General features: G+C 38.1%; 1 protein-coding gene across 1 annotated transcript; it reads left to right on the top strand.

The window, feature by feature from the left end:
- Positions 1–4,374: 4,374 nt before the first annotated feature.
- On the top strand, positions 4,375–18,608 carry Tmigd1 (transmembrane and immunoglobulin domain containing 1). The gene is made up of 6 exons (XM_046447011.2): positions 4,375–4,519; positions 6,893–7,174; positions 11,517–11,795; positions 16,510–16,613; positions 17,637–17,677; positions 18,208–18,608. The coding sequence occupies exons 1-6, from the start codon at positions 4,438–4,440 to the stop codon at positions 18,209–18,211; spliced, it is 792 nt and encodes a 263-aa protein (XP_046302967.1). The 5' UTR covers positions 4,375–4,437; the 3' UTR covers positions 18,212–18,608.
- Positions 18,609–18,645: the final 37 nt, after the last annotated feature.

Here is an 18,645-nt window from a genome sequence, read left to right as displayed (position 1 = left end):
CCAACATTTTAATTATAAAAAATATCAAACATCCAGAAGAGTTGAAAGACTAGTACAACAAAGATCTAGATACTCCTATCTGGATTCAGTAAACGTTAGTTAACATTTGTTATACTTATTTTGTGTATGCATGTGCATTAATTAATTAATTAATTTATTTATTTATTTATGGATGCTAGAGATAGAACCCAAGGTCTACCACTGAGCTAGATCCCCACTCCCAGTTTTGCTAGGTCATTTCAAAGTCAATTGTACTCATCATGACACTTAACCCCTAAATATTTTAGCAGGCATCTCCTGAGAATTAGGACATTCTCCTAAATAACTTCAATAACATTATTACACCTACAAATACTTAACCATTATATCATCTAATATCCGGTTGTAGAAATTGTTGTTGATAACCTACCCACACCCCCTTGGCCTACACAGAGGTTACCTGCAAACAATTCTCATATAATAAGTAACTTCCTGTATCTTTTTCTAGCATTCTTGGTTCTGGCTTGAGAGAGTACACTGTCCCTCAGAGGGCAAGCTGAAGGTGCTGGGGAGTCAACACCCCAAGGCTAGAAAGAAGTTGTTGGATAAATACCCAAGCTCCCTTCCATCATGAGTTGATCGTGAGATGTGTTCTACAGAACACGTCAAAGGCTCCATATTGAGAATTGCTGACAGCACTAATTTGTTCATTAACACATCCTTTATTAGTTTTCCTCCCTTCTCTATCTTCTTACTTACTATGCTTCCTGAGATCACCTTTAAATATACTATCTGCACCCAAAGCTTTGTCTCAGGTTCTGCTTTGGAGGAACCAAGAACAAAGACATCTGTCCATGGCCAAATTCATTTTTTTTTTAATATTTTTTTAAGTTGTTGATAGTCCTTTATTTATTTATTCATACGTGGTGCAGAGAAAGGAACCCAGTGCCTCACACATGCCAGACAAGTGTGCTACCGCTGAGCCCCAGACCCCAGCCTGCCAAATTCATTTTTAAATGACAATAATAAAACACACTGCTCTTGGATCTATATAGAAGCAAACTCAATACCTGCTTTAATGGGAGCTTGGCCCCAGCCAACAGGAGTTGCTCTCAGTGATAATCCTTACTTGAGAAATGTCATAGTGAGGCTGTGCTTATTTATTATGCCCTACCCGCCTATCATAATAATATTAAGAATAATAATAAATAGTTACTACTTAATAAGAGCTTATTGTGAAGCGGTTTTACATGTTCCATTTCATTTACTCCTCACAGTGACTCTGTAGGGAGGGAACTATTATTATCACCATTGTATTGATGAAGCTGAAGCTCATAGAGAAGCTCATAACTTTTTGAAGTCTCACAGCTAGTAAGAATCAGATCTCTGGTGCGCTTATCTAATGTATTAAAATGTGTGAATAAACATAAATATTCTTCTATTTTTTAATAAATGGAAACAATAGTATTTGGCAGATTATATTTGCATTGGTAATAATATCACAAACATATGTATTTTTATCAGCAAAATAAGTTATCCCCAATTACTAATTCTTAAAAGTATAATGTAAGGATTACCCAATCAGGTGAAAGCCTCAAGGAGCTAAAACTATCCTTGGCTTGGCACAGCTTATACATTGTGCCCAGGTTACCCATGTAAGTAATACTTTTCCAACATTATTTAAGTTGTGTGGAATTTTCCAGTATGTTGTCTGTTGCAAAAGTCAAACCTCTCCTAGGACTTGTCCCATCACAACCCCCAGGCTATCAGATTGTCAAAGCATAGTCATCCCACTTGATTATGAGTTCGGCAAGATGTGCTACAAAGTTTTGCACAAGTTCAGGCTTCCTTGAAACAATACACCCGTGTTAGCAATATCCTGCCCCACCTAGAAACCTAGGTACACAGAAGAACTTAGATCTTAAGAAGATGTCTTTTCCAATTACTGTCTTCGCTAAGCATCCATAAAGAGAGACAGACTTTGAACTCCACTTATCTAATTTATTTGACCCTACTGTCATAAAATGTTTAAATTCAAGGATTATAAAGGCTAGTAACAGGGAAAGAATTCAGGGTTCCGGGGCAGAGGATCAGTCAGGCAAGAAAATCAACTTTTCAGTGCTCAGCCGGTAAGTGGTAAGCCTGTCTTGAAGAACAGATAGAGAGACAAGTGAGGGAAATTCATTTTGCAAAACTGGTGTCTTAGCGGAGTTTAAGGAAAGCTATGGTATCAATTCTCCCCTTTCGTGGGGGGGGTGGAGAAGATCTGCCAAGAAGCCCACACTTCCAGGTTTTATTGAGTACTTGTAGTGGAGAGTGAGAAAGCTCTATTAATGACCAAATTCTGAAATCATCACTATTATAACAGTGTGATAGAAATATATTTGACAAAATTTTTAAATTACAAAAGAATCAATATTAGTAATAATCATATATTATTATTAAAAGATTAATACAGACCTGCCAGTCAGAAAGGGATTGCCAGGCAGGGATAAAACTTGTTCCTGTCAGGACAAGCCTGGGACTGGGGAGGATCTATGATACCCAAAGTAGTCCTGGGTACTTTCCAGTTTTTGACAGCTAATTGTCAGGTCAAGGGGGAAAAAGTCTAAATTGCTTAAGTTAATGGAGTAGCTAGGGATTGAAAAGGATTAACAGCAGCTTTTAAAGGAAGAGAATATTCATCTAGGCATAAGGGTGCTTAAGAATATGGTCTTGGGAGTCCTGGGTTTGAATCTTGATTTTGACGTTTATTATTTGGGGGAATCTTGAACAAAAATGCATCTTTTCTCTAAACCTTTAGAAACTACCACAAGATGGTGGTGGTTGTGTACTTGATTGTGATTAAGGAATGTATGTGAAGTGTTTAGCACAGTGTCCATTGCATGGATGACCTTCCATATGTGTTTTTACTAATAGTAGTACTCTTTCTTTCTTCTTTCCTTCCTTCCTTTCTTTGCTTTCTTTCTCTCTCTTTCTTTTTGTAATGCTGGGGGTTGAACCCTGGGACTTGCATTTGCTAGTGCTTTACCATTGAGCTACATTCCTAGTACTATTAAGGCTGTAGCTCAATGGTAAAGTGTAGTAGTACTATTTTTAAAAAATATATTTATTTTTTAGTTGTAGTTGGACATAATACCTTTATTTATTTATTTTTATGTGGTGCTGAGGATCGAATCCAGGGCCTCGCATGTGCTAGGCGAGTGCTCCACCGCTGAGCCACAACCCCAGCCCTGTAGTAGTACTATTGAAGTAATGGATACATATATTTTTCCCAGATGGAAAAAGAAAACATTTTAGGGAGAAGAATGCAGGAGCAAATGCACAGAAAAAGGGAAAAAAAGGAGACCTTGATTATTTATTAATTTTAGTCCATACTGGGTTAAGAGGGAAAAGTATTTAGAGGGGAGCTGCAAAGACATTAACATCATTTAAAACTATAGGCACCATTTTTTCAATTGAATCCTTTCTGACCATGCACATTCAAGTCCTTAGGATTTGGAATGGTTTTAAGAACTCTCTAGGAAGCTGGGCATGGTGGTGCATGCCTTGAATCCCAGCAGTTCAGGAGGCTGAGGCAGAAAGATGTCAAGTTCAAAGCCAGCCTCAGCAATCTAGTGAGGCCCTGAGCAATTTAGAGAGACCTTGTCTCAAACGTTGTTTTTTTTTTAAAGAGAGAGAGAATTTTTTTTTTTAAATATTTATTTATTTTTTTTAGTTTTTGGTGGACACAACATCTTTGTTTGTATGTGGTGCTGAGGATCGAACCCGGGCCGCACGCATGCCAGGTGAGCGCGCTACCACTTGAGCCACATCCCCAGCCCCAAACAAACTTTTAAAATAAAATTTTAAAAGGACTTGGGATGTGGCTCAGTGGTTAAGCACCCCTGGATTCAATCCCCAGTACTAAATAAATAAATAAATAAAAATACAAAATACAAAGGGCTGGGGATGTGGCTCAATGGTTAAGTGCTCTGGGTTCAATTCTCAGTACCGAAGAAACAGAACAAAACTCCTTTTGTCCAGAGAACAAAATGATCAAAGATAATCAAGAAAGTCTTTCAAAACAAGTTACTTTGTTTAGTAAGGCCCATCTGAGAATGAAGGAAATTTCATTTCTCTTTCTGTTAAAATGTTGTTCTGTCAATTTCTCTAGGGAAGATTGGTTTTTATTTTCCCCCAGGGCTGCCCCATATCTTATGGCCTATTTCCTTGTGGTTTTCCTTTTGTTGCCTGAAAAAATTTTTTTCTTAGTACTAAAAGTACTTTGAACTTAATCAGAACAGAGTTGTTTAATTAAAAACTAAAAGTAGTACCGTTATAGTTGGGATGACTCATCTGGGACTCTATTTTAAATGCCTCGTAGACAGGAAGAAGGTTCATAAACTCATTGTAGACCAAAGTACAGAACCAACTGCATTCTTTTCCCATAGCAGATCCGACCTGAGTTCATTAAGGATGGCACAGAAAAGCAGCAGTCTAATGCAAGTGTACATATTACTCCTCACAACAATTTTATTTTTGCCACGAGAGATAACAAGTAAGTTAATATTCTCTTTGGCTTCTTTTTCGATAAAGAAAAATTTCAGATTAAAAACCTGATGGATGGACATTGAGTACATCCTTGAATTCCAATTTGGAATGTACACAGTTGGTATGACTCAGTACAAATGACAGACAACATAATAAAAAATTAAGTGGAAAAATATTGGTTTTGTGGTTTTGATAGTACAAGACAAGGCGAAGTACCTTATTCTCTCCAGAGTTAGGGCTGAACTGTTCCTACATTTTAATGCATTTCAGTAATCTCATTTGAACATACGGGAGAGTCTTTTCTGCAATTTTCTTCCACCCCCAACTGGAAATAGCTTCTTCCATCTCTGGATTTTAAAAGAAGTACATAATCATGGTACTAGAAATGAGGCAAGGGGCTCAGTGGTAGAGTACTTAGTATGTGTATGGCCCTGGCTTCAATTCCAAATGCCAAAAAATTAAAAATAAATTAGGTACTCTATAAAAGAATAAAGAAGGGCTTCAAATGTAACTTAGTGGGAGAGTGCTTGCCTAGCATGTCCAAAGTCATGAATTCAATCCCTAGCATTGCCAAAAAAAAAAAAAAGTAAAAATTCCCTGAAATCCCATTATCCAGAGGTAACCATTCAACATTTTGATAGTAAGCCACAATCCCATTATTTTTACCAAAGGCTTATGCTTTTTAAAAGACAAATTGGGGTGGGGGCTTTAGCTCATCGTAAGAATGCTTGCCCTGGATTCAATCCAAAATAAAAAGGACAATATTTACAGAATATATTAACATATATTATGGGGGGGCAGGATTATGGCAGTTAAAATTCTAACTTTTGTTATTTGCTTCTGAACTAGGAAAATCAAAGCTGAAATTCACAATTATTGCTACATAACGAAGGGATTTCTAAAAATTAGAGCTGGAGGGGAAAAACAAGTGCTATATATATCCTGATCACCCACCCCAGAAAAAACTTGTCTATACCACAAATCATTACTATTTAAACATCTTTTTATTTTATTCACTGCCAAAACAGTGTCAAAACATTAGAAATGCAAGACCAAATTTGTCTATAATCTCATTATGTGATCAGAAAAGCAGTTTCAAGCCGTTTTCTGCTACTATGCATATTCAATTTTGATACACTTGTGGTAATTATCAGAGATTTAATGCATATTCTGCCTTTTCACCTAATGTTATGCCTTAAATAATTTTCCACTTTGCTATAGTGCTTTTTCCTTTTTATTTCCCTATTTCCACTCCCTTACTTTCCTACTGCTAGCCCCTGAATTAAATGAATTAAGTCTGGTAAGTACGTCTCTGATTTTTTTTCTCTACTTTAAAAAATCCTAGTCAATATATGTAAGATTTCTTCCCAAGCTTTTCCCCATAAATATATAGATTACATATATGTATCTATATACACACACGATGAGTATATATTTATTTATATATACATATATATGTATACAGGATCATTTGGGGATTATTCTGTACATTCTGGTTTTTAATTCAGTGGTTCTTAAATGTCATTGCACATTAGAATTACCTGGAGTGAGGGGCTTTAAAAAAGCCCAATGCCTGGGGAATGAAATTGAACAAATTAATATTGTTATATTGTGTGCATGTTTAAATATGTAATAGTGAATCCTACTATTAGGTATAATTAATATGCACAAATTAAAACATCTGGAAAAATATTTATTTTTAAAAAAGTAAAAAATAAAATTTGAAAGTCCATTGCCCAGCCTATACTCATGTCAATCGGTCGGCTGTCTGGTGATGAAAGTCTGGCATAAGGACTTTACAAAAAATCTCCAGGTGAGCCAGGCATGGTGATGCATGCCTGTAATCGCAAGAGGATCACAAGTTCAAGGCCAGTTAGGGCAACTTAGCAAGACCCTGTCTCAAAGTAAAAAAAAACAAAAAATATTAAAGGGGGCTGGAGATATAGCTCCCAGTGGTAAGGTGCTTTGCTTAGCATGTTGAGGCCCTGGATTCCAAGTAACACACACACACACACACACACACACACAGAGCTGAAGGTGATTTCAAAGTGCAGCAAAATTTGGTGACCACCATGTTTTGTTGTTGTTTTTTGTGGTGCTGGGGATTGAACCCAGGGCCTTATGCATGCAAGGCAAGCACTCTACCAACTGAGCTCTACCCCCAGCCCAACCACCATTTTTAATCATTTTCTTTTTAATGAATAATACATTATGAATCTATTCCTTGTAAAGTCACATCGATCAATAGGACTATTTTTAATGGTTGAGAGGATATTTTGTTGCACTGATATAACTTAATTTATTTAACCAATCCCCTATTGATGAATATTCTAGGTTGTTCACTCGGCATACCTTAATATGTATCTTCCTATACTCCCAGGTAGTTCTGTTTTAACTGTGAATGGTAAAGCGGAGAACTATGTTCTGGATACTCAACGTGGCTTCCAAGCATCTCTGGAGTGTGTTGTTCAAAACCACACAAGAGACGAAGAACTTCTCTGGTACAGAGAAGATGGGAGAGTGGACTTGAAACCTGGAAACAATATCAACTCCAGTTCTGTCTGTGTCTCCTCCATCAGTGAAAATGACCATGGAGTCAATTTTACCTGCAAGCTGCAGAGGGATCAGACGGTGTCTGTCTCAGTGGTACTGAATGTTACTTGTGAGTGAAGGGAAAAGAATCAATCAATCTAAGTGACTGCACTACATTAAATGGTAGTTGAAATCTAGGTCTTGATTTTGCCAAATGGTCCAATTTATGCCCCCACAACAAAGCATTAGAGTGCCTACTTCCCCACACTCTCACCAGCACTGAGTATCTGCTGGTCTCCTTTGAAATATTCTTTTAATTTTTTCAGTTAAGAATGTATTGGCTATTCGTGTTTCTTTTCTATGAAATGCCTGCTTATATCCTTTAACCATTTTTCTATTGGAATATTTGCATTCTTTCTCTTTCATTCTTTTTTTTTAGATGTAAATGAACACAATACCTTTATTTTATTTATTTACTTAATTTTCTATGTGGTGCTGAAGATCAAACCCAGTGCCCCACACATGCTAGGCAAGTGCTCTACCACTGAGCTACAACCACAGCCCCATCATTAATTTTTTTGTTATTAATTTTTATAACATAAAACCTTTGCCAATTAGGATGGTAAGTATTGCTCCTATTTATTTATTTGATACTGGGGATTGAAGCCAAGGGTGCTCTATCAGTGATATATATCACTAGTCATTTTGTTATTTTTTAATTTTAGACAGGGTCTTACTAAGTTGCTGAGGCTGGCCTCAAACTTGAGATTCTCCTGTCCCAGCCTCCCAAGTCACTGGGATTACGGGCATGTAATACTGTGTCTGGCTGCTACATGTTTTTAATATATTTTATAACTTTTTTGTCATATTGAACATTTTCACATTTATATATTTAAAATTACCAATCCTTCTTTGTTGTTTTTTTTTTAATGTTTATTTTTTAGTTGGACACAATATCCTTATTTATGTATTTTTATGTGGTGCTAAGGATTGAACCCAGGGCCTCGCATGTGCTATGCAAGCACTCTACAGCTGAGCCACAACCCCAGCTCCCTCTTTGTTGGTTTTTAGCTTTTGTTTTGTGTTTAAAAATACCTTTACTGGGGATCATTTAATATCACTTTAAAATCCAAAAAGTGCTGGGTTGGGGATGCAGCTCAGTGGCAGTGTTCCATCCCCAGCACTGCAAAACAAAACCAGAAAATGTGAAGCTCTTCAATGGTTGAATATCCCATTGTTGGAACTAAATACAAAGTTTAGGGGAACAATCCAGTGATACTATATAGGCACTTGTACTCCTTACATCAGTGGAAAGCTGGTTCTACCAGGGGAGGTGTGGTTGGGATTGTGAAGCACCATGTAGAGTAGGACAATGGTGTGAAGTGGGTGTGGTAAGGTTTGGTAGAAGAAGCTCTCAATTTGCAACATAGTAATAAAAGTCAAGCTTACTTGATCCAATGAGCTCAACCAACTTTTCTGTGATCCCAAATACATGAGTGGAGAAAATGCTGAGTAATTTAGCTCCAGAAAATTCTGACATCCTGCAGTTTGAGTTTCCTGAGTGAATCATTTGTGGGTTCCCAAGCTTTGTTTTTTATTTTTTTATTTGCAAAGAATTGATAAGATGTGATTTTTTTTTTTTTTTTGGTGGTGGTTCAGGGGATCAAATTCATGGCCTCACTCACACTAGCAAAATGTAACTTTTAGCAAGCTATGTCTTGGTTACTTTGATAAAGAAGCCAAGGCTATCAGAGGATATTGGTGGTTTTGTAATTCAGCCTATGAAATGATAGATGAGAAAACTGAGGCCCAGATTGGGGCCCCAAATCACAGTGGGCACTGAGAACAGTAATATGAATCCCCAGGCTCCTAATTTAGTGCTTTCCACATGGTACCTTCTTAAGGGAGACATGGCAACAATGTCAATAATATGATTTGGTGGCTTCAAGAAATTGTTTTTCGTTTTCCAGCCTCAAATTTCTTTTAAAATCATCTTTATAACAACCTTTAAATATCATTGTTCCTACACATACATGTAACCAACTGGTCAATGATTCATAGTGACAATAACTGACACAGACTCATCAACCAATAAACCAAAATGAGTTTATAAATGTGACAAGAATATTATGTACTCTCTAAAGGAAGTATTATTAGTGTTGTTAATAGCCAAGCAAGAACTAAGTGGGGGCTGGAGTGTAGCACAGTGGTACAGCACGTGTTCAGCATGTGTGAAGTCCTGGGTTCAATCTCCAGCACCAAAAGTAAAACAAACAAACAAACAACAGCAACAACAACAACAACAACAAAAAAACCCAGTTGATTGGAGCCTGGATAATATGCTATTTGGAGAAGAGTATAGAAAAACATTTTCTTTAATTTGCTGTTGCACAAAGTATAAATTGATAATCTCTCTTTTGCAATATCTATCAAAATTTAAAGTATGCCTACCCTGTGATATAACATTTCTCCTTTTAGACATTAACTGTGGATAAAAGCATGTACATGTGCATACAAAGACATGTGTAAGGATACTTTTATTGTAGTATTATTTACCATTTTTAAATGAAACCATCTAATGCCCGTCAAACTAAAATAAAATAGTCATGTTTTATACTACAGCACTATAAAAGCAGTGAGCTAGGGTTTTTTTGTTTTTGTTTTTGTTTTTTGTGGATCATTGTGAGTATGTCTCAAAAACATGCAAGTTATTAAGAGAATTAAGTCTTTTATGTAAATGTTTCCCATGCTCCTAAAAATACATTTTTCTCCTATGGGGACACTATATGTGTAGAAAATTATTTTTTAAAAAATTATCTGGAAAGATTTATCCCAAATTCATAGCAGTGGATATCTCTGGGGAGTCAGAAAGGGACCAGACCAGAGTCAAAGAGGATTTTAGATTTATTTGAAATGCACTGATTTTTTTTTTAAAGGGAACATTTCTGCATAGATGACATGCTTAAACATTGGGGCTTAAATTAAAAGAAATAACTAATGGGATCTGTCCACAAATGAAACTGTCCTATTTAGTAGTTGTGTTCACTATTCCAGCAGCTTCCTACATATCTGAATGCCATATAACATTCTTGTTGGATATGGATATAGAACTCAAGCTCATTCCAAAGAGCAACAAAATGTCATTCTTCTGAGAAAGTTATTAATAGTGCAGCCTACTCAGGGTCTAATTATTCAGTGTGCAGATTATACAAGCTCCTTTTTTCTTCTCCATGTCTACCTCCTTCCTACTGCCCACTCTTTAACCATTTTATTAATCTTTTGCACCTTTGCCAGAAAATGCAAGGGACACAGAAAAGAGGGGAATGTTAGCTCAGCTGTTTCTCCCGCTGGACGTTGGAAAACTTTGGTGGAGGGTGAGGATTGGAATTATTTGTTAAAGATACAGTAAATGTGTTGGACTATCTATGGGTCTACAACTGTTCTTATGGAAGGAGTAAGGAGTAACCTACACAGAGGGATGAGAGGGACTCACTAACCTTCCATTGATGCCAGAGCTGCTGGGATCAGAATACCTTCTGGGAGGAGGGCCTTATTTCTAGAGGATCATTGAGGAAATGCAAACACACATTGGAAAATATGTGGCTATAGCCAAGTGCAGTGGTGCATGTTTATAATCCCAGCAGCTCTGGAGGCTGAGGCAGGAGGATTGTAAGTTCAAAGGCAGCCTCAGCAACTTAGTGAGGCCCTAAATAGCTTACCAAGTCCCTGTCTCAAAATAAAAAATAAAAAGGGCTGGGGATGTGGCTAAATGGTTAAGTGTCCTTGGGTTCAATCCCTGGTACAATAAATATCTAATTGGCCAGGAAAAATGTAGCTAGATAAAATGCAAAAATAAGACGGTGTGAGTAGCCTTCAGAACTACCACCACCACAATAATAATAGTAGCTAGCATTGCAGTAAATTCTTCACAGGGATTATCTCGTTCAACCTTCACAGCAACTTATGAGCTAGGTATTATCATCCCATTTTTTTTTTTAGATAAGGAAACTGAGACCTTAATAGTTGAATAACTATCTCAAAGTCACAAGTAAATGGTGTAGATGGAGTTAGGGCTAACAAACACTAATGCCTGTCTTCTTAGTATTACGTTGTTTCATCCAATACTAGCACAGCTTAGTTTATTATATTTACCCTCAGAGAGCACAGACCCAAGGCTTATAATCTTAAATTATTACAAATTGTCCAGTCAGGACAGACTCATTAGCATATACACCATGTTTATAATTGCATACTGTTTCATCATTTGTCTTCTCCACACTAAATGTTCTAGGAGGTTTAGAACTTAAGTGTGTTGTTTACCATTGTATCTTTATTTCCTAGCCCATGCTGAGCACAAAGTAGGAACTCAATACATTTCTGAATGACTACAAGAGAAAGGCTGGAGGAAGACCTTGAACATGGATAAACTACTGCTTATGTTCTAATTAAACTTAAATGCTTGAATCTTGCAGTTCCTCCTCTCCTAAGTGGAAATGACTTCCAAACAGTTGAAGAAGACAGCAATGTGAACTTGGTTTGCAATGTGAAATCCAACCCCCAGGCTCAAATGATGTGGTACAAAAACAATAACATCCTGACTTTAGAGAAAAACCATCACCAAATCCAACAGACAAGCGAGTCTCTTCAGCTGTCCATCAGCAAAGTCAAGAAATCTGACAATGGAACCTACAGCTGTATTGCAAATTCACCTCTGAAAATGGAGACCTTGGACTTTCACCTGATTGTTAAAGGTAACTCTCTTTTTAAGCAATATCCAGCATGGTGAAAAACTCATAATAGAGTCTCAGTAAATAACTTTGGCGGGGCTGGGATTGTGGCTCAGCGGTAGAGCGCTCACCTAGCACAGGAGAGGCCCTGGGTTCAATCCTCAGCACCACATAAAAATTAATTAATTAATTAATAATATTGTATCCAACTACAACTAAAAAATAAATATCTTTTAAAAAATATTTTTGATGACAACAAATGATGAATCTGGGAAATCTAGGATTTTCTTTGGAGAAATATCCCTATCCAAGGAATTGCCCATTAAGAATTCCAGTCAGTCCTTTTAGGGGAATTATGCCCTTCCATACCAGAAGGTCCTTGCTAGAACCAAATGTAGAAAGCAATTCTGATTGGCTTTTTTTTTTTTTAGGGCAGGGGGAGTACCAGGATTGGACTCAGGAGTACTTGACCACTGAGTCGCACCCCCAGCCCTATTTAGTATTTTATTTAGAGACAGGGTCTCATTGAGTTGCTTAGTGTCTTGCTTTTGCTGAGGCTGGCTTTGAATTCATGATCCTTCTGCTTCAACCTCCCAAACTGCTGGAATTACAGGCGTGTGTCACCATGCTGGCTGATGGACTTTAAGGGAAGAGAACTTCCACAAATTGTCTTGGGCAGCAAGGTGAGACACACTGATCTTTGAGTTCCCAGCCTAATGACAAACAGAAGAGAAGTCAGAAACACTCAGAAGAAAGATGCTGATTATCTAGTTATTTTTTTTTAAATGGATTTCTAAAACCACTCCTCACTCTTAAATCCAAACCTATACGTTTGTCAGCAGAGGGAATGGGAAAAAATGAAGGCAAAAAAAAAACTCTTTCTCTTGGATTTATGTTTCATCTACCAAGATTTTTGTTATTAATGTTGTTGCCAGGGATTGAACCCAGGGGTGCTTAATCAGTGAGCCACATCCCCAACTCTTTTTAATTTTTTTTTATTTAGAGACAGGGTCTCACTCAGTTGCTTAGGGCCTCAGTAAGTTTCTGAATCTGGCTTTGAACTTTCGATCCTCCTGCCTCAGCCTCCTGAGCTGCTGGGATTATAGGCATGTGCCACTGCATCCAGTTATAGCTACTCAGGTTTATCACCCCTGCAATAACAGAGAACAAATGAAGCTCCAAATATTTTTCCCTCCTCATATTTCTTGCTCAAACCAAAAGAGAAAGGCGAGATACCTAATGTAGCAGATGCAGAAAATGCTCATGCACACGTTCTCTGGTCTCAGGCCAGTATGCAAGAAGCAGCCAAACATGCTAAGGCTCCTAAATCTTGTTAGAACATTATTCACTTTGTCATTTGCTTCCTTGTACCTACTCATTGCTACTGTTGCCAGTTCCCAGGAAGCCAACTTGAACCCCTGCCAGAAATGATGGACCGATGTACCCAGTACTGATGTATTCTTATTTCCTCTTGTGGCCCAGCAGGGGTGGTCAGGACATGAAGGGAGCGGCTGATGGGAAGAGTTGCTGTTGGTTGACTGCCCATCATTGTGACTGCTCAGCAATTTGTCCTGCAGAGCAGTGACAGTATGCCTAGGGACTGCTTGCTTTAAAAACCAGACTCACAAATATTCTAGATACCCATAGGAGAGAAACCTTGGAAGGGTTTTTTATTAAGGCACATAGGGTTTGGCTTGAAACTTGTGGCTTTTTACCTCCCCAGGGCCACATAAGCAGTGTAGTATGGGTCTCATACCATGTCATCCTATCTGGCTGTAAGACCACACTTGAAAGCTAGGGAATGATATCATTCCTTTTTGTTAAAAAGAAATTGTAATTTCTCTATGCCACAGGGGGAAAAAATATATATATCCCATACAGCTTGTGTGGCAATCAGCAAATTGCCTTTCGGGTGGGCAGAAACTTGTTTTGGGTGGAGCTCTTCCAAACCAACTTGTTTTTCTTATTTCTTCTTGCTTTGTTACTTCCCTGGCTGTTGGCTGCCTTTATAACACAAGCCCTCTGCTGCTGGTGCCGAGGCTCAGTGCCAAGTTTTCCACGAGGCTCTCCCAGCTTCATTGCTCAGTGGGGTAGTTTCTAAATGAAGCCATGCAAAGCCAGAAATGACATCACAGAGCTGTGTTGTGTGTGTGTGTGTGTGTGTGTTTGTGTGGTGCTGGCAATCAAATCCAGGGCCTTGCACATGCTAGGCAGGCACTCTACTGCTAAACTACATCCTCACCCCCACCCTTTTTTTTTTCTTTAATTTTTAGTTTTTGAGTCAGGGTCTCATACATTGCTCAAATTGACCTGGAACTTGGGATCCTCCTGCCTCCAGCTCCCAAGTAGCTGGGATTACAGGCATGTGCCACCATGCTCAGCATCAGGAAGTCTTTCTTGAGCCCATGTGCTGAAATTATTTTACCACAATGGATGCGAGAGGTAGAGATACCAAGTCTGGTTACAAAGGAGAGCATAAAAGCAGAACAAGAGGAGAGATGCAGTTATGTTTGTCAAAATCATTTCCAACAGAAACTTAGAATCCACGGGCTCAGATGGTTTTCAGCTTGTTTGTGGAATGGAAGCTGTTACATGTGGCTTCATTTTATTCATCCTGGTAGAAAAATTATTCCAACCTGTGACTGAATTCTGATTTCCTAATCATATCATCTTTGCTTCCCCTTTATTTTGACATCTTTCCTTGCCACCAAAGTGGAGGGGTCCTTAAGTAAGGTAAAGCCCCTTAGTGTGTCCCAGAGCTAGCTCTTACAGAGCCAGAACTTTCTAGAAGAAGACCCACTGAACGCAGTTTCTCCAGAGGCTGATAAGACCCACACCTTCATAAGAATAATTTTTTAGGAACGAAAAATTTTAAGAACAGTTAAGAGAGGGAAGAAATGAAGGATACTTAATCCATTTGCTCCCCAAAATTATTCTGCATAGGAGCTGGGCAAATAATAGGAAGAAAATGAATTAAAAGGCAATTGATTAATGCATTATACAGGTATGGGGGAATAAACTCTATTTAATAATATTAAGGCACATAGGGTTTGGCTTTGAGATTAGATTTATCTTAAAGTTGCCTGTTCTCCTCCTCCCACCTTTCTCCCTTTGTATGCTGTCACGACCCTATTCCTTTTATAATGCTTATCTCAGTCTGTTTCCCCTCTTTAGAATATGAGCACCATGAAGGCAGGAACTTCCATCTCTGCTCCATTCTATCTTAGCACCTCACATACATTAGACACTCAGTAAATATTTGCTGATTACACCTCAATCCACAAACTCAATTGTACAATCAATGGCATAGTCTATATTTTTTAATTCCTAAAATTTTATCTAAGCCATGATCAGAGCCCATTCCCTTCCTTGGATGGCATTGGAATTTGGGGACTTAGACAGAGTCACTTAAAAACTTTTGTGGCCAGGCATGGTGGCAGGGCACATGCCTGTAATCCCAGCTGCTCAGGAGGCTGAGGCAGGATGATCACAAGTTCAAGACCAGCCTCAGCAATTTAATGAAGCTCTGAGCAACTTAGCAAAACCCTATCTCAAAATGAAAAATGAAATGGGCTAGGGATGTGGGTCAGTGTTAAGTGCTCCTAGTTCAATCTGTGACCCATGGTACCAAAAAGGCAAAAAAAAAAAAAAAAAAACCCTTTGTTTTGACCCTAAACACTTCTACTTTGAAGCACTTCATTCCCCTCTCATATCAAACATATTAAAACAAAGCACATTAAGAGTATTTTTTTGCCATAAACATTTTGAAAGGAGCTCTATAACTTGAATACATTTTGAAGTTTGTTATAAATAAGTTATTAATTTCATCCTTGAAATTGAAACATTGATATTTAACAGTTGGGTTATAGTTAGCACAGGGTTACATTTTATTTTAGTTTACTAATTTTGATATTTTCTTTTTATGCTTTGGAGACCATGCTTTATCCCCCATCTCACCTCCAGATTGTGAATATTTTCAAAGGCTTTTGGAAAGCTTTCAAACACAGGCATCATGCCTGTCTGATGAGAGAAATAACTCTGTTATTACCTGGAGCTCAGATAATAAGGGAATGGAATGAGAGGGGGGGAGGGGGAGGGAGAGAGAGAAAATCTTTGCTAAAGTTGGAAAGGCTTAGAGTTCTATTTCCCTAGAGGCACCATGCAGTCATTTTCTATAATGTCTTGACACCTCTTTAGGCTACTCTCACAGTACAGGTATAATTGTCCCTAGTACTCCCAGGGCCCATAGACTTCTCTCTCTTTCCTTCTCCAGAAAGTTCTGCACTCTTTATCTTCTTACTCACAAAGCCTTCTTCCCCTTCTTTCCTGCTCTGAGATACCACCTAAAATTTTTTTTGTTTTGTTTTTCAAAAGCCAGAAAAAATTATTAACTTCAGCCTACTTCTTTCTTTAGGGCAGAAATTGTGGATGAAGAAAGCACAAAGTGATCTGACTGCTTGCTTTGGGGGAGCTAGTCATATTATAATAAATTATTCTTTTATAAAGGAATGAATTCATAAACCTGTCTCTGCCATTTATTAGTTCTGTGACTTTGGAACTGATCTCTCAAAGCCCTTGCTTCCTTGTCTGTAAAATGGTACTTATCTACCTTTTGGCATTGTTGGGAAGATTTAATTAAGAAGATGATATATAAAAATGCAAGAGACAATGACTGGGACTTACATATCAGAAGCATACAATTGTTCATTTTTCTTCCCTGTGTTTGCATTTCTGACAGATAAAGCTGTGGTGGTACCAATAGAACCCATTATTGCTGCATGTGTTGTGATCTTTCTGACACTGTGCTTTGGACTGCTTGCTAGACGACAAAGAATAATGAAGGTATCTAAGAATTCTGAGCTATTGGGGCAACAAGTCATCTAAAGGGCTGGGGTGTGACTCAGTGGCAGAGTGGGTTCTCTGTATGCATGAGACCCTGGGTTCGATCCCCAGCACTACACACCCACACAAAGAATCACCTAAATAATGCCAGAAAACTGGCTATATAAATGACTTGAGTTATAACAAATTTTGTCTGGTCCTCTTATGGTAAGATCTAAAATGAAGTTGCTCAAAGGAATAAATATTGTAAATATATATACATATGTGTGTGTGTTTACAATGAATATTGCTTCACAAAGAATAGAAGTACATATGGACAAGGCCTGAATGAAAATAGCTGTGGTGTTAGGGGTAAGGAATTGGTAGGCGATTTTGAGTTGATTTTTCTTCCTTTTAAATTTCCCTTTATTGTTGCTATGGTGTCTGAGGTACAGTAAGTAAACACAAGGAGGAACATCTGCTCTGGGTTCAGAGATCTACGTGCTTACCTCTTAAGTACAGTCACATGCTTCAGCTGGAGTGGGCTGGGGTTGGAATTGTCAAATGGTTAACCTCATTGCTTAGCATGATTCAGAGTATGTGCATGCATAAGTTAATGCATGCATTTGATTCTGCCAGTTAATTCAGTGCCAAAGAAGGGCTGATATGGCGGAAAGTCCTCTGCTGAACTCACCAGTCAGCAAGGGGCATTCTCTTTGCAATACATAACTAAGTGTTATTCAGGGCAATAATGTCTCCCAAGAAGAAATTCACCCCACCCTTTGTACCAATCCAGAGCAATTTGATATCTATATATGAAATACCTGACTGTTTAGGGGTCCTGAAAACATCCTGATGAAAAGTTGCATCTTTTTGAAATTCAATAAAAACTATTTAAGTGACCAAAGAAATGAGACCTCAGCCAGTGCAGAGGTGGCTGTATTTCCACAGCACCTGTCCCTAGGCTTTCTTGATGTATTAAAAATACTTATCCATGGGCCTCAGAAAAGCAGGAAAACTCATTGCTCTTGTGTTTGCTTTCAGCTTTGCATAAAAGAGAAAGACCCTCACACAGAAACAGCTTTGTAAGTACTCTGGACTGGGGTTATTTCCGGAAGCAGTGGGCAGCAGCGGTACATTATTAAGCCATTCCAGGCAAAATCCTCCAGAGATGGGTGATATACGAAGGTGAAGGGGTTGGGGTGTGGGGGGAATAGAACGTGCAGGAAAATCTGCCTCCACTTTACAGTAAGACAGATTGAAAGGTTGCCTAGAACCAAGAACACCTTTGGGTCTTACACCTACTCTCTAAGCAAGTTTGGCCAATAGTTTTGCAACTGTATTGCCAAACGAAGCAAATGACTGAGAGGACCTGCCCTGCGGGGAGCCACTGACTGCTGTAGTACTGCTTCACAACCAGGTCAGGAGCTACATTCTTCACCCTAATTATTACCTTTCTTTGGAGCTCCTTTAGTCTCTTGGCTCCACGCATGTGAAGTGGGCAGTGGGGTAACAAGAATAAAAGCCTCCTTCAGAGAGGATGGATTTTGTTTTGAATTTTTTTTTTGTGTGTTGCTAAGATCATCATTATAATTAATTTCTTGGTTCATTTCAGATGAGAACACTGAGATGCCATCGAATAGAGGAAGAGTTGTGCATCAGGACCTCCTCAATTTATGTAGTCCCATCTGTATTTATTGCTATTATTAAATTCACTCCTGTCAAATTGTCAGAGGTTATGATGAAGTGTTTCATTAATCACTTAACAGTAGTTGTTATGACTAATTTGATATACTTATGGGACAATTTTATGGAGAGAGCTGTTCAGAATGAAAAGTAAGATTTCGTTAAGTTTTCTCCTTAAAGTGTATGTGAATTAATTATTTGTTCCGATTAGATTGACAACCATCTACTATTTGATTTGTATTTTTTTCAGGTACGATATTAACAGGCATTTGGAGTTCCCAAATCAGTCCAATTACCAAAAAATAAAAATAAATATGAGGGAACAGCGTAGAGTGATCTTTTTTTTTTCTAAATTACTAGGAAAGTA

This window comes from Marmota monax, unplaced genomic scaffold (assembly GCF_021218885.2).
Source record: "Marmota monax isolate L192 unplaced genomic scaffold, Marmota_monax_Labrador192_F-V1.1 WCK01_AAM20220418_F8-fsc00138, whole genome shotgun sequence".
NCBI lineage: Eukaryota > Metazoa > Chordata > Mammalia > Rodentia > Sciuridae > Marmota > Marmota monax.
Note: the sequence above shows the minus strand (reverse complement) of the source record. Positions and strands in the feature narration are given on the sequence as shown.